The sequence below is a fragment of the Heterocephalus glaber genome, unplaced genomic scaffold (genome assembly GCF_053883595.1).
Source record: "Heterocephalus glaber isolate CG9 unplaced genomic scaffold, H.glaber_assembly_v1.0 deba00001572, whole genome shotgun sequence".
In the NCBI taxonomy this organism is placed as follows: Eukaryota; Metazoa; Chordata; class Mammalia; order Rodentia; family Bathyergidae; genus Heterocephalus; species Heterocephalus glaber.
In genome coordinates, this window is record NW_028258357.1 from 19,080,022 (window position 1) to 19,094,334 (window position 14,313).

Genomic DNA, 14,313 nt, shown 5'->3' on the forward strand with positions numbered 1-14,313 from the left:
AGGGGCAGGACGGGCAGATTTCCTTGCGGCTGCTGGAGAGGGGAGACGCAGCCACCCGAGGCATTAGGGGACTCGTTAGGGGAAGTGGCCCGGCACTGGCACTTCCTTCCACCTGCTCTCTTATTGGGGGACTGGGTTTTCCCGGTGCCTAACAGTTCGCTGTGCATCTAACACAGGGCCCCGAGCGGTGGGCTGGCCTCTCTCCACATCGTCCTTGCACCCCAAGTGCAAATCCGAGGCCCCCAACCGTGGGCCGGGGCCAGACAAGCACTCTGTACCCTCACACCCCAGCCACAGTGGGTCGCACACGCGGGAAAGCTCTGCCCTGGGAACTGAGTGGAGCCCTGAACTCGTGCTGGGTCTCGGGGGTTCCGGGGCATCCCCTGTCCTAGGAGCAGAGCCCCGGCCCACGGGTGGGTGACAGCTGCTCTTCAGTAGCGGCCCACCGTGCACAGGGACTCACTGTCATCGGCCACAGCCACGCTGTGAGACAGTGCCGCTGCTGTTCTCGCTTACAGGTGGGGAAACTGACGCATGGAGCAGGCAAACAATTTGCTGAGGTCTCCCAGTGGTCAGGCTCTGGATCCAGATTTCGGGATGCAGTGCTCAAGCCTGGACTACTGTCCCGGGTCGCAGGCTTTGGGGCCCTGCAGAGCAGAGCAGAGCTGAGGCCTCCTTTGTTTCCGCGCTGGGAAAATTGTTTAACTCTGCCGCCCAAATGCGGCCGATACCTCGACCCTAAGGGACAGGAGCCTGACTCGGTCCCTCGGGACAAGCTGAGTTCTCCCGCTTCCCTGTCCATCTTTCCTTTTAGGGAAAACCAAGACCAGAATTAACTTGGAAGAAGGACGGCAACGAGATCGACAAGAGTCAGATCAACATCCGTAACTCGGAGACCGACACCATCATCTTCATCAGGAAGGCGGAGAGGAGCCACTCGGGGAAGTACGACCTGCAGGTCAAGGTGGACAAATACGTGGAGACCGCGTCCATCGACATCCAGATCGTAGGTGGGTCTGGGGCGGGGACAGGGCCTCCTGTCTCAGAGGTGCTGGCTCCAACTAGGAGCAGGAGTCGCTGTTAGGAGGGCGTTGTGTAAAATTCCTTAAGATTAAAAAAAATAGATAAATGAGTAACATTTGTTAGTATTCCAGAATGGCCTTTAGCCAGCTGGGCATGGTAGCCTGTCTGCAATCCCAGCATGTAGGAGGCTGAGGAGGGAAGATCTCTCCAGGTTTGAGGCCAGCCTGTGCTATGTAGTGAGACCCTGTCTCAGAAAAAAGGGAAAAAAGGAAAACCAAAACACCCCCTCAACAAAAAAAACCTTTCAATTAACTAAAATTACTAACCAGGAGAGAATTAAGATACAGATCCAAGAAACATTAATCCGTGTAGTGTTTGATGAAACCAATCTGTACTTTTCAATCCAGTACTCTCTTGCTCTCGGTCCCTCAACCCCCCTGATAAAACTACTTCCTATGTGGAATTCCTGCATTGACGACTACTGTAGATTCTAGGGTAGCTTCACACATTTCTTAGTGCACCTAAAGTTCACCGATTATAAAGTTTGAATGGAGAATTTTTCTTGTGTGTAAGGAAGGCGACCCTAAACCAAAGTACAGGGTTAAGCAATGGGTAGGTTGGGCTATCTAGATACCTACAAAGAATAAGTAATGTTCAGGCCTGGGATTTAGCTCAGTGGTTCCACCGCCTGCCTCGAAAGTGCAAGGTCCCGAGTTTGATCTCCAGTACCAAAAAAAAAAAAAAAAAAAAAGAATAAATAAGGCTCATTTGCCCTTCTGTCCAGAGTTAGGGGGCCATCATGGGACACCCTCCGGTTTGAACTGTTCTGTCATTTTTACCATGTCAAGAAATAATTTAGCCAAGCATAGTGGTGCATGTCCATAATCTCAGCCTTCGGGAGGCTGAGGCAGGAGGATCACCACGAGTTTGAAGGCAGCCTGGGCTACATAGTAAGTTGACTCTGTCTCAAAAAAAAACAAAAAAAGGAGAAAGAGGAGGAGGAGAAGGAGGAGGAGGAGGAGGAATGCCAGAGCCAAGAGCCAAGGTGGGAGGAACCTTGTCCCCAGTGGTCCCTAATGCAATCTTCGTGTAAATTTGTTGAAACTCAAGGTCTCTGAGCGAAGGGGCAGCGTCCTTGGGTGAAAGTCGAGCCCTTTAACCCTTTAACCTGCGCTGTGCTGAGGCTGCCGCCCGGGCCCGGGAGGACACTTGGAGGTCGCCTCCTGCCCCAGGTGGAGGCGGGGACTGGGAGGGACAGTGGCCAGGCGCTGACCCTGCCTCCATCCCATAGACCGTCCGGGGCCGCCGCAAATCGTGAAGATTGAAGACGTCTGGGGGGAGAACGTGGCCCTGACATGGACACCACCCAAGGACGACGGCAATGCTGCCATCACGGGCTACACCATCCAGAAGGCGGACAAGAAGAGCATGGTGAGCAGCGCCTGCAGGGCCCTCGGAATGCAGGGACAGGCAGGGAAGCTGCGCCTCTGGAGCCACAGAGCAGGCCTGGAGCCAGGCCTGGGGGCGCACACCTGTGATCCCGGCACTCGGCACTCGGGAGGCTGAGGCAGGAGGCTCGCCCCGAGGCCAGCTGTGTATTTTTATTTCCTAAAATTAAGAGCATAATTTCCGCCTCTCAGGAGTGGTTCACTGTCATCGAGCATTACCACCGAACCAATGCCAGCATCACAGAGCTGGTCATTGGGAACGAGTATTACTTCCGGGTCTTCTCGGAGAACATGTGTGGTCTCAGCGAGGACGCCACCATGACGAAAGAGAGCGCTGTGATCGCCAAGGATGGTGAGTGGGGTGTGGACCGTGCTGGGAAAGCTTGGTGGACAGGGACTAGGGGCGGAGAAGCGAAGAGGAGGTGTGGCGGAGGAGCCAGCGAGCCCGCGTGGGCAAATGTAGGGCTGCCCACGGAAGCCTGTGAACATTGCAAGGGGAATCGCATTCTCATTGCAGTTTTTACTTTTTACCTTATTTATTTTGTTTTTGAGACAATATCTCACTAGGTAGCCCAGGCGGGCCTGAACCTCATGGAAACCCTCCTGCCTCAGCCTTCCAAGTGCTGGGATGATAGACATGCAGTTTTTATATTTGTAAATATAAACGTTAATTCATTCCAGTTTCTGGGCCATGGATCTAAAATGGCTAACATCAGCAGGAGAGACATTAACTTCTGGGGTTCCTGTTTTTACTCTTGGGGAGCCTCAGTGGAGCAACATGGGAGTCTCCTCTACAGAGGAAAGAGAAACTGAATTCTGTCTTTGTCTGTACATTTCATTCTCAGTTGTTCTCCTTTAGTAAGTCTTCCTTGTGATTTCACAAATTTCCAGTTGAAATATTCAGAAACAAGCCAGGTGTGGTGGCACACGTTTGTAATCCCACTTGAGAGGCTGAGGCAGGAAGATCCTTGCAAGTTCAAAGCCAGCATGGGCTCTACAGTGAGTTCAAGGCCAGCCTCAGCCACACAGTGAGACTTTGTCTCAGAAAAGGAAAAAAAGGCTGGGGATGCGCTCAGAGTGAAGGCCCTGGGTGCCATCCCCAGCCCCACAAAAAAGTCAAATAAGATAAACTACTCAGAGAAACAGCGGAGTCCCCCTGATGTTTGTTTCAGTGTTTCCGCCCCGTGTGGTTGGCTGTGTCCACCTGCACACTTCCGAGCATAGCACAGGCCGGGCCTTCGCGCGCGCATTTCCTAAATCAGGGAAGTCTCAGTCATGAATAAAGTACGCCCGGACGACACATTCTCAGGCCAGCTTGTTTTCCCAACATATCTGAATGCTCGTCTTTGCCCGAGATTTAGCTCAGTGGTGCCGCCGCCTGCCTGGCAAGAGCAAGGTCCCGAGTTCGATCCCTGGTACCAAAACAAAAAAATGAATGCTCCTTTTTAAGGTAAAATCTACAAAAACCCCGTGTACGAGGACTTCGACTTCACCGAGGCGCCCATGTTCACGCAGCCCCTGGTGAACACCTTCGCCATCGCCGGCTACAACGCCACCCTGAACTGCAGCGTGAGGGGGAACCCTAAGGTACGCACGGCTGCCTGGCTACCCACCCGCCCGAGGGTCCCTGTCCTGTGGCCTCAGGGACACGGAGGGACCCTGCCCGGCCCGCTGGGCCTCCAGGCAGTGTGCAGTGGGGTGATGAGTCTGCACTGTTCAAATGGAAGTAAAAGAAAGGAAAGCTCCCGAATCTGAAAGCACAGACTGGGAAGGGAGTGGGGGTAACTGGGCCCACGAGCGAGCGGAGTCAGGGACAGAGCTGCCCCAGCGCCCGGGAGCAGTGGTGAGGGCGGGGGCAGGACGAGGGCTGCTCTGAGTGAAGGGCACGGCCTGGGCATGCGGGGAGGGTCATACCGAAACACCCCGGGCCACCTGGAAGGCCACCTTGCTGTCCACTGAACAAATCTGCTTTTCGTCTCCAGAGCTGCTCATTCCCCCCGGGCACTAAGTGGGGTTTAACTTGGGAGAAGCTGTGCCCGTGTGAGTGTCTCCTCTTCCCGGGCTGCTCTCTCTCTGAGCCACACTTTCCGGCGCTGACGCTGGCTGTGAGGCTCCTTAACACGCTCTGCACAGGCTAGCTTGGACCTAACTTTCTTCAATCTGAATGGCAGCCCAAAATCACCTGGATGAAAAACAAAGTGGCCATCGTGGACGACCCGAGGTACCGGATGTTCAGCAACCAGGGCGTGTGCACGCTGGAGATCCGCAAGCCCAGCCCCTACGACGGAGGCACCTACTGCTGCAAAGCCGTCAACAACCTGGGCACCGTGGAGATCGAATGCAAGCTGGAGGTGAAAGGTACGTGGGGTGGCAGGTGGAACGCTTCCAATTACGGTCCTGGTGCAGCTCCACAGCTGGGCGTGGCAGTGCGTGCTGTCGTTCCAGCACTCCGGAGGCTGAGGCAGGAAGATCTCCTTAAGTTCGAGGCCAGCCTGGGCTACATAGCGAGACCCTGTCTCAAAAAACAAACAAACGTGGGAGGGAATTCGGGGAAACAACATTTTTACCTTCTGCTGGATTGTTTTGGTCCATTTATTTTTACCTTTTGCAATGTGTGTGAACGAAAGGAATGTTAACCTCAGGGAACCGTTGGTGTGCGCAGCACAGTGAGACTGAATGGGGCGTGGAATGAGACTTTGGTGATGCTGTCCACCCCCAAAGAGAAGCCTGCAGCGAAAACTCATCTGATGAAACTGCACTCAGGGAATTCCCACTGTGTTCAGTTTACATATCTGTGGACGTTATAGAGAGAGAGTTGGAGATATGCGTGAGCATGCTGATTGGGTGTTTGATATTACACATGTGGAATATAACATGCACACTGGGCACGGTGGTGCACGCCTGTGATCCCAGCACTCTGGGAGGCTGAGGGAGGAGGGTCTCAAGTTCCAGCCCAGCTGAGGCAAATTAGCAACTTTCATGGGACCCTGTCTCTAAATAAAAAATAATAATAATAAAAAAGGTCTGGGGATGTACTGCCAGTACTGCAAGAAGAAATGAATATAGCATACACACACACTGTAATTTGTTTTAAAATTGATAACTTTTTTAGTATATGTGCTGCCAAAGTGAGCACTGAAATTGATAACTAAAGATTTTCTACTTATAGATATATATTTCATTTATATGAGTCTTAAGAAATGTGAGGACAGCCAGGCGTGGTGGTACATGCCTGTAATCCCAGCACTCAGGGAGGCTGAGGCAGGAGGATTGCTGGGAGTTTGAGACCAGTCTGAACTAAATACTGAGACCCTGTCTCAAAACAAAAAAGAAATGTGGCAACTAATATAAACCAAGAAAACACAGAAGGACTCATGTGGTAGAGAAGTCTCGGCATAAACGGCGATCTTAATCAAGTTTCATCTTAACTGACTATAATTTCTATTCTGCGGGCCAGGGATGTAGCTCAGCTGCGCCACGCCTGCCTGGCAAGCGTAAGGTCCTGAGTTCAATTCCCGGTACCAAAACCAAAAAATTTATTCTGAAGTTTTTTTTGCCAACCAAAACTTACTGGGGAAACCATGAGAGCCCTCAGAAAGTCACTCTGAGATAAGAGGGGACGCGATCCTTGTGTTTTGTCATCCTTTGCTGTATCACGTTGCTAGTCTACGATCGCCAGTCTTTTTCTCTACCCCTTTACAGTGAAAAAAAGATGACTTTGTCTATCTTAGAAAACCATAGTGAATGCTTAAGGTTTTTTTTTTTTTAGTCTTTTAGTCCTTTTTAAAAACATGGTGCAAGAAACTTCTTGACCAAAGTGACTTTCTTTTATAACTTCTGTTTTTTGTGGGGGTTTTTTGTACTGGGGATCAAACTCGGGACCTTGTACTTTCAAGGCAGGCAGCAGAACCATTGAGTTAAATCCCCGGCCCCCTTTTATAACTTTTGAAAAGCAGTATTCTTTGATTTCTGTCCTCAGAGTAGAGTCATAACTGAGTGATAAGAAAAATTTTATTTTTATCTCATAACATAAAGCATGCAGTATTAGAAAACTTTTAAACTTGCTATTGAGATAGACCTTACAAATTCAAATATTATTTTTAGCAGCTTTATTAAATGTAAATGACAATGAAGGTCATATGTTCAAATCATCTGATTTCTAAACTCCTACTTTATTAGTTCCAAGAGATTTTTGATACTTAAGTTCCAATATTCCCTAAAAAACGAAACAAATGTAAAACAATGACCACTTATTTGTGCTTTGGAAATTACTGAATGTTGCTAGTGACATAACATTATGCTTTCAAATGTGGCTTTCATATTTGGGTTCTTCCATAAAAAAAATAATGTTATACATCGAGATGTTACACTCTGTTCAATAATTGTGTAGGATTCAGTTGTGGCATAGCAATTGAATTTAGCGAGAGGAATGTACTCTAACATGAGCTCACAGGAGGGTATCGACTATGGTATGTTGGCAACGCTTTTGGTCGTAAAGTAAAGCTGGGACTATCATCAGATTACTTGATCATAGGTTAATTTGAATCAAGTTAAGCTGTGTAAAAAAAAAAAAAAGGTAAGACTCTACTGAGAATAAATAAACACTGGTACAAATATTCTAATTCTGCAGTGATATATCAAGGAGTAAATACCCCTGGACAACCGGTCCCACTGGAGGGGCAGCAACAGGTTTAAAAAGTTCATATCCCGCCCGGATATTTCTACTTTCTGTTCCATTCCTTTTACATGAAAACGCACTTTGCATGTGAAGCTTGACTTTCTTGTTTGCTTTTAACTGTATTTCTTAGCAGCTCATGGCATACGGTGTTTATGCCATGAATAAGGAAGGCCAAATTATTCAAGGATCTTAAATAATGTAGAAACAGTAGGGTTCACCAGAATACTAACAACCATCCGAAATAAAGTCAGAAAGCTGCATTTCAAGATGTTCTCTTTTTATAGAATAATAAGACCATCGAGACTTTGGGACCGATGACACTAAATATTTTCATTTTTCAGTTGTAGAAAAATACGTTTGTCTTGAAAGATGGTTTTACAGAGTCCTTTGGGTAGGTTCATGATGAGATTCAGAAAACAGAACTTTTTTTTTTTTTTGGCACCGGGGATCGAACTCGGGTCCTTGTGCTTTCGAGGCAGGCGGCAGAACCACTGAGCTAAATCCCTGGCCCCAGAAAACATAATCTTTTAACTTTGCTAAATTATAGAAAAAAAGCGTCCCATGTGTTTTTGATGGAAGGAAGATACAAAAGTAGATCCAAGCTTTGGAAACCCTCATAGATAAGATTTTCCGATTAGACTCACCAGTAGAACATCTTTTAACTCAGTGTTAGCTCAGCCCTTGCAGGGGCCCGGATTGTTTCGTGTTGGTGAACTTGATAGGAAGGAAAATCTAAGAGCCACCACAAAACATGTTAAGGCAATAAAGGAATCCTAATCCTGTTATACACGTGTGGTTCATCGTGTTTGGAAAAACAAATTAAGGGTTGGGGGCTGGCTTAGCAACCCGATTAAACTCTAATGTAGATCTGTGCCCCAGTTTACAATAGTCGCTTTCTGAATTTCCATAGGTAGTATCCGCTTTGAAAGGGAGATTAGAGCTTTTTCTTTAAAGTTTTTTTTTTTTTTTTTTGGTACCAGGGATCAAACTTGGGACCTTGTGCTTGCAAGGCAGGTGCTGGAACCACTGAGCTAAATCCCTGGCCCTTCTTTGAAGTTTTGTAGGTTACATATAGAGTCACTTTGTAGTATAAGTGGAGTTTATTAAAATAGATCAGTTATATATAGTGAGTTGAGAATAGAACACACTTCCCTAATATTTACACTTGATAATTTTGCCTTTTGGAATTTCAACATATATATATGAACACTAACATTTTGTACATTGCCTATGTTTTTCTTTTGTTGAAAAACACAATATATATATGTTGTAGGGTCTTTATTCTTTGAAGCTAATGGTTTGGAAGCTCTTACCATCAATTTTCCTCGTACCATCAGATTGGTTTTGCCACCTGTCCTGGCAAAGCGGTTGTGCGTATTAATAATGTTTTACATATTAATGACCCTCTTGACGTGACTGGACCTCCACCCTTTATTCCATGTGCTTCTCCTTCCCCACGTGCTTCACACGACTAAGGATTAATGAAACCATAATCATTAATGGTCATGATCGTGACCGTAATTTCCTCCCATGAGTACTCGACTTTGGTGCCAGCACTATTAATGCTCATGACCTCTCTCTCTCTCTTTCTCTCTGTTTCTCTTAGTTGTAGCACAGTAAGGATTTGTGAGTGTATATTGTCATCTAAGGTAAGCTTTCATATGGCTTTGGCATATGAAGCTCATGACTGTCATAAGCCATACCGAGCCTGTGGAGTATGGCATGATTTTCATTACGTGATCCAATGAAAATAGACGCTTTAAACTGCTAACTTTGTAGTTTTAATCTGTATTTCAGTATTTTGAAATTAACAGCTAGTACTCATTCATCACAACCATCTCCGTTGACATGAAGCAAGTTGTTGAATGCAGTAGAGCATGGATGAAAGCATTTAATATAGATGGAAATGAATGGTTCCCCACATTCTGAATTCTTTGCATCAAGGAATGGACGTAAACGGCATCGTTTCTACCAATATGCGACTTGAGTTTCTTTTTGGTTTTTGTTTTTTTTTTTTTTTTTTTAAGGAGAATGACTTTCTCAGATTTGCATTCAAGAAGTTTTAAGAATGTTCGAATAGCATGCTGTTTTGTCTGGCTATGAGTTTATTAGCAAGTAGCGAAGCACTTTATTAAAGGACCATGCAGCTTGGGGGTTTCCTGGGTTTTAAGTTTTTAAATGTAATTCAGAAACTCAGAAGGTAGGTATGAAATATAGTGGGCATTTCTCTCGCCTTCCCAAGGTATTGGCCCTGTCTTAGAATTTTTAACAGAATAGTTCCAGCTCTTGCGCTGTTGAGAGTGTGTAAATGCCCACAGTGAAAGGGAGTCTTTTTGCTTCTCCAGTGTGCTGGAACTGGAACTTCTCCTGCTTAATGAAAACAGCATAAGCAACCTGGAGGCCCATCTTCCTGCCGACCCTAAGCATTTATTTTGCTGTGCAGGCAGGACCTTTAAACCAGCTAAAGAGGAATCACAAAACCTCTCCCAGGGCGAGGGGCATTTGCCACCATCTAAGAACTTCAGAGTGAACAGTGGTGGGGAAGCAAATGGCCAGGGCTCTGCTGGGAATTCGCGCTCCTGTCCGCACACCGAGCGCTTTAGGTGCCCCAAGTACTGAGGCCTGCAGTGGACTTCCGAGCAGGGCTGGAGGAAGCCTGTTGCTCTGGGAGCCACAGCGGTCGCATGTCCGCAGCACAGCCTGGCTCGGGTCCCTGGGCTCTGACTCTACCCTCCTCTCCCTGCAGGCGGGCTGTCCTTCTGCAGGCTGCTCCTGCAAGGCGTGCCGCCCAACATCATTGACTCCTACCTGCGCGACCTACAGTCCAGCAACCCCGATGAGTACTGAGGCCCGCGCTGTCTCTCGGCTCCGTTGCTTTGCAATCTGCTTGGAAAGAGAAAGCATTTTCTGGTTTTCCACCAGGCCCCTCGTTTGGCCATTTTCTTTCCTCCTAATGTTAAAGAGAAGGAGAAAAAAAAAAAACAGTTTGGACAGATTGCTTCATTAAAAATTGCAAATGGAAACCTCATTTGCTGTCTGCACTTTACTTATTATTGTCCTGCTGTCTGTGCTTTGCAAGAGGAGGAGGAGGAGGAGAAGGCAAAAACCAGTCCTTTAGTTTAAAATCAGAGACTGAAAATGCTTTTTTCACCCTGAAAAACACAATACACCGTGATAGAGCCTACGAGCCTGTCTTGCTCTTTACCTAACAGATTTTTCTAAACAAACCAGTTATTCATTTCACACAGCCCAGTGCCCCTCCCCGATCTGAATTCAGGAAAAGATTTAAAGTCGACATGAAAGTTTACCTTGCAGGTGAATTTTCTGAGTGGGAAGGAGAATGGATTCCGTCAATAATCCAATAACCCCAAAGCGCTTCTGATGCCGGGAAGTGGCACCTGGAGTGGGGCTCTGGGACCCAGAATCACAGGCCAAAGCCAGGAGCCAGGGTGTGTGTCCGGGGCCAGGCATCCTGACCACATCCGCATCGCCACCAAACAGCTGTCCCTGACCAAGGGCTTGCAGCCAGGAGAGCGGTGGCAGATTTAAGCTCTGCTGCCGGCATCTTTACCAACCTAGCCTCGGAGAAACATTTGTACTAAGCCACAATCTGTTTAATAACTTCCTTGGCTCTGGCTGTTAGAGATTCAGTGAGAACCTTGCCACTACTACTTATTCATTCACTAGCCCTCCCCATTTTTCTTCTCTTTTTGGGGGTCTTTTGTCCCACAGACTGAGCCTTTGAGGCATATCCATAGTGTCTTTTGTTTTTTTCAGACAGGGTCTCACCGTGTAGCCCAGGCTGGCCTCAAATTCAGCAGGATCCTCCTGCCTCAGCTTCCTGAGTGCTGGGATTACAGATGTGCACCACCACGCCTGGCAGTAGACAAAATTTTTAATTTTTTGAAAAAAGGAAAGAACTCAGGTTCATCAGCAACACTGCGGCAAGGCATCTCTCTTGGAGAATCATGACAGAGGGTCACGGGAAGAGAGGTTTCAAAATAACCTAGAGCTGCTGTGCAGTCCTGTGGGCATCTGGAACATTGTGGGCACCGGACAGCCAGGCCTGTGTCCTCGGCAGGCTGTGGATGAAGTGTCAGCCTGGTCACCCGGCCCCACACCTGGGGTCACTGTGACCTCAGACCCCACCCCTGTGCCGGGAGGGGCCCCAGGGGGTGACCAGGAGCAGGCGGAGCCCCTCTGTGGGGACTGTTGCTATGTTCTTTCCAATCCCAGCCCACAAGCATTCCTAGCAGGTGCAGCAGGAGTTTGGAGGAGGAATAGGCCCTTTCCTGGTCTTTCTACACTTGCCAAGTCTCCAAATTGGCCTTTCAGCCTTTGGTGACTCCAATTCTTTCTTTCTTTTTTGGGGGGGCGGGTGATGGTGGTTGTTGAGGGAGGATCTCACTATGCAGTCCAGGCTACTGAACTCACTATGTGGCTCCAGCTGGCCTCAAACTCACAGAGATCCTCCTGCCTCAGCCTCCTGAGTCCTGCGATGACAGACCTACACCACCACACCCAGCTCAACATCACTCTCTCAAGGAGTTAAACAGAACAGCCTGGGAGGGTGTGGCAGGACCAGAAGGTGGGGACCTAGTGTGTGTGGGGGGGCATAGGCCCACACACTATTGTTTGCAGAGAGGGAAGGGCTGGAGAAATGGAGCCAGAAATAACCCTGTTGCGGTCAGTGAATCCGCATGGAGAAGAAAAGAGCTCCTGTTTCTCTGAAACCAGCCCAACCGGCCAGGTTTCTTAATCCTTCCCTCCCCAAGTGGGGAGCACACGGGACAAAGACCCGGCCAGGCCGGACTATGTGCAGCCACCCTGTCCCCATGCACACGGGTTGATAATATCCACCTGCCTCCTCCTCCTTCCAGCGGGGCAAACTGCCAAGGCCTCGGACTCCCCGGAGAGACACACAGGGCACCGAGGGCTTCCCAACCCGGGCTGCCCAAGCCAAGCCCCTGTCTTAAAAACCAGACAGGCAGAAAAGGTCCCCAACCAACACGCCGACCTGGCAGGACCAGACCCTGTGAGAGCATCAGATCATCTGCACAGAGCAGATATAAAATGCCAAGCTTTAAACACCACCATCTACCTCCCTGCCTGCACTCCAAGCTGCTCTTCTTTGCCCCAGAAGAACAGCCGAGCACACCTGTGATCCCAGCACGCTTCGAGGCTGAGGCAGGAGGGTCACTTCTTCAAGCCCAGCCTGGACAACATAGCAGCGTAGTGAGACCCTGTCTCCAAATCAAAACCTAAAAAGGGCTGAGGATGTAGCCGTGTGCCAAGGCCCTGGGTTCAGTCCCCAGTACTGCAAAACAAACAGAATCAAAACCAAAACAGCCTCAGACCCTTGCAAAACGAAGGGAGGCCCATTGGTCATTGCCCTGTGATTGTTTGAGTCCTTTCTGCTTTCTACCCCTGTCCCTCATGGCCCAGCAGCCAAGGGAGACGGGCCTGGCTGGCTGGGGAGCACCCCAGAGCCCCAATGCCTGTCTCTGGGACTGGTCCTGGGGAGGAGACCCGGACTCCCGCCCTCTTTGTCCGCTCCTGCACGGGCTTTTATTTAGAGCCTCTCTGTCTCTCTGTTGTCCCCAAGCAAAGAGGTCCTGCTAATGGTGCCCCCTGTGGGATTCCCGGGGGAAGGGGTGCCCTTACCCTAAGTTCAACTGCAACTCACCCCATTAGTCCTGAGAGCTCTAAGCCACAGGGTACCTCGGTCATTGAAAAGGGATTTTTCTTTGAGACATTTTCCATGGTATGATTCGAGGCCAGCCTCACAGCAATCCTCCTGCCTCAGCCTCCCAAGTGCTGGAATGACAAGGGGGCCCCACCATGCCCTGCTCAAAAAGGATTATTGAGGAAGGGGGTTCCCTTTGTGCCCCTCAAATCATACCATGGCAATGTTTTAAAACAGTAGGGTGTGAGGGGCTGGGGATGTAGTTCAGTGGTGCCGAGCTTGCCTCGCAAGCACAAGGACTTGAGTTCAATCCCCGGTACCAAAAAAACACAAAACACAAAACAAAACAAAAAAACCAGTAGGGTGTGAACCCAGAAAAGGATACTGAATAAAGATGACGAAAGGGTATAAGCAACACTGAGTTCTAAGGACTGCGCTGCCCAGCCAGGGAACTCGGCCTCCTTCACCCTACATTTATTTTGCAATTTCAGATAAGGAGCACGACTACAACACGACATCTCCGGGCTCCCGCTGTGAAATCTGTTTCGGGTCTGGACTAGGATATCGGGAATTTCTAGAGAGCGGAGCAAAGGCCACAGTAGTTGCAGTAATCTATCACCGACCTCTGCTTGTCTACCTTCCCACACCCCGTGGACCACTGTTTCACAAAATGTGAACTTGGGAATCTCAGAGTACAAAACTTTTGCAACTTCCTGTGCATCTATGAGTCTATTCAAAATTAAAAGTGTTTTAAAATCAGGGCTGTCGAGAATGAAACCACACACCAGTCCCACGTGAATTCCCCCATTCTGCGACCCCAAGGTGGGGGAGACCTCCCGCCCGTCTACTTCCTGTCCCCAGGAACAAGCCAGACCTCTGTCCAGTGTCCAGTTTATTTCTCAGAGCATGACAATGCCCAGGTTTGGCTAAGCGGCTAGGATCTCAAAAAGTGTCATGGACCAACATTTCATGTCAGGGGGTCAGACATTCTGCTTGGAGGACTGGGTCTGTTAAACCTCAGCAGAACTGTGAGGAGGACGAGCAGTGGAGAACTGGTTTTAACCCTGAAAAAGAACAACCAAAGTGAGCATTTCAGGCCAGGTGTGATGGCGCACACCTATATTACCAGCACTGGGAGGCTGAGGCAGGACGACTGCAGGGAGCTGGACACCAACCTGAGCTCCACAGTGAGTTCACAGCCAGCCTGGACTGCATACAGAGAGCCTGTCTCAAAACAAAAACAAAAGTCCAAACCAGGTGTGGTGGTGCACACGTGTAATCCCAGCATTCCCAAGGCTGAGGGAGGAGGATCCTTTAAGTTCAAGGGCAGCCTGAGCTAGACAGTGAATTCTGGGCCAGCCTGAACTACAAAGGGAGACTGTGTATCAACCCCCCCACCACCAAAAAGTCCATTTCTTTAGTAGTGAATTAACAAATGAAATGCCCCTTAAGAGGAGAGCAGATAAACAAATTTTGAT

At 48.7% G+C, this 14,313-nt stretch overlaps 1 protein-coding gene and 1 long non-coding RNA gene across 17 annotated transcripts in view; both read left to right on the forward strand.

Moving 5' to 3' along the window:
• The window catches only part of Mybpc1 (myosin binding protein C1), a 66,769-nt gene extending 56,592 nt beyond the window's left edge, over window positions 1-10,177 (forward strand). For 5 of the 16 annotated variants that reach the window (XM_087192702.1, XM_087192704.1, XM_087192709.1 and 2 more), the window contains 7 exons: window positions 815-1,010; window positions 2,315-2,454; window positions 2,664-2,823; window positions 3,922-4,058; window positions 4,643-4,829; window positions 8,756-8,798; window positions 9,896-10,177. In XM_087192702.1, the coding sequence (XP_087048828.1) occupies window positions 815-1,010; window positions 2,315-2,454; window positions 2,664-2,823; window positions 3,922-4,058; window positions 4,643-4,829; window positions 8,756-8,769 (834 nt within the window). In that variant the 3' untranslated portion in view covers window positions 8,770-8,798; window positions 9,896-10,177. Of the gene's footprint in view, window positions 1-814; window positions 1,011-2,314; window positions 2,455-2,663; window positions 2,824-3,921; window positions 4,059-4,642; window positions 4,830-7,101; window positions 7,170-8,755; window positions 8,799-9,895 lie in introns of all 16 variants that reach the window. The other 11 variants (XM_087192698.1, XM_021258413.2, XM_087192707.1 and 8 more) reach the window with 3 other exon arrangements.
• Window positions 10,178-11,387: 1,210 nt separating this feature from the next.
• On the forward strand, window positions 11,388-13,496 carry LOC110349124 (uncharacterized). Its single transcript, XR_002394878.2, has 3 exons — window positions 11,388-11,490; window positions 11,632-11,737; window positions 13,327-13,496. It is a non-coding gene; the product is annotated as an uncharacterized LOC110349124 (long non-coding RNA).
• Window positions 13,497-14,313: the final 817 nt, after the last annotated feature.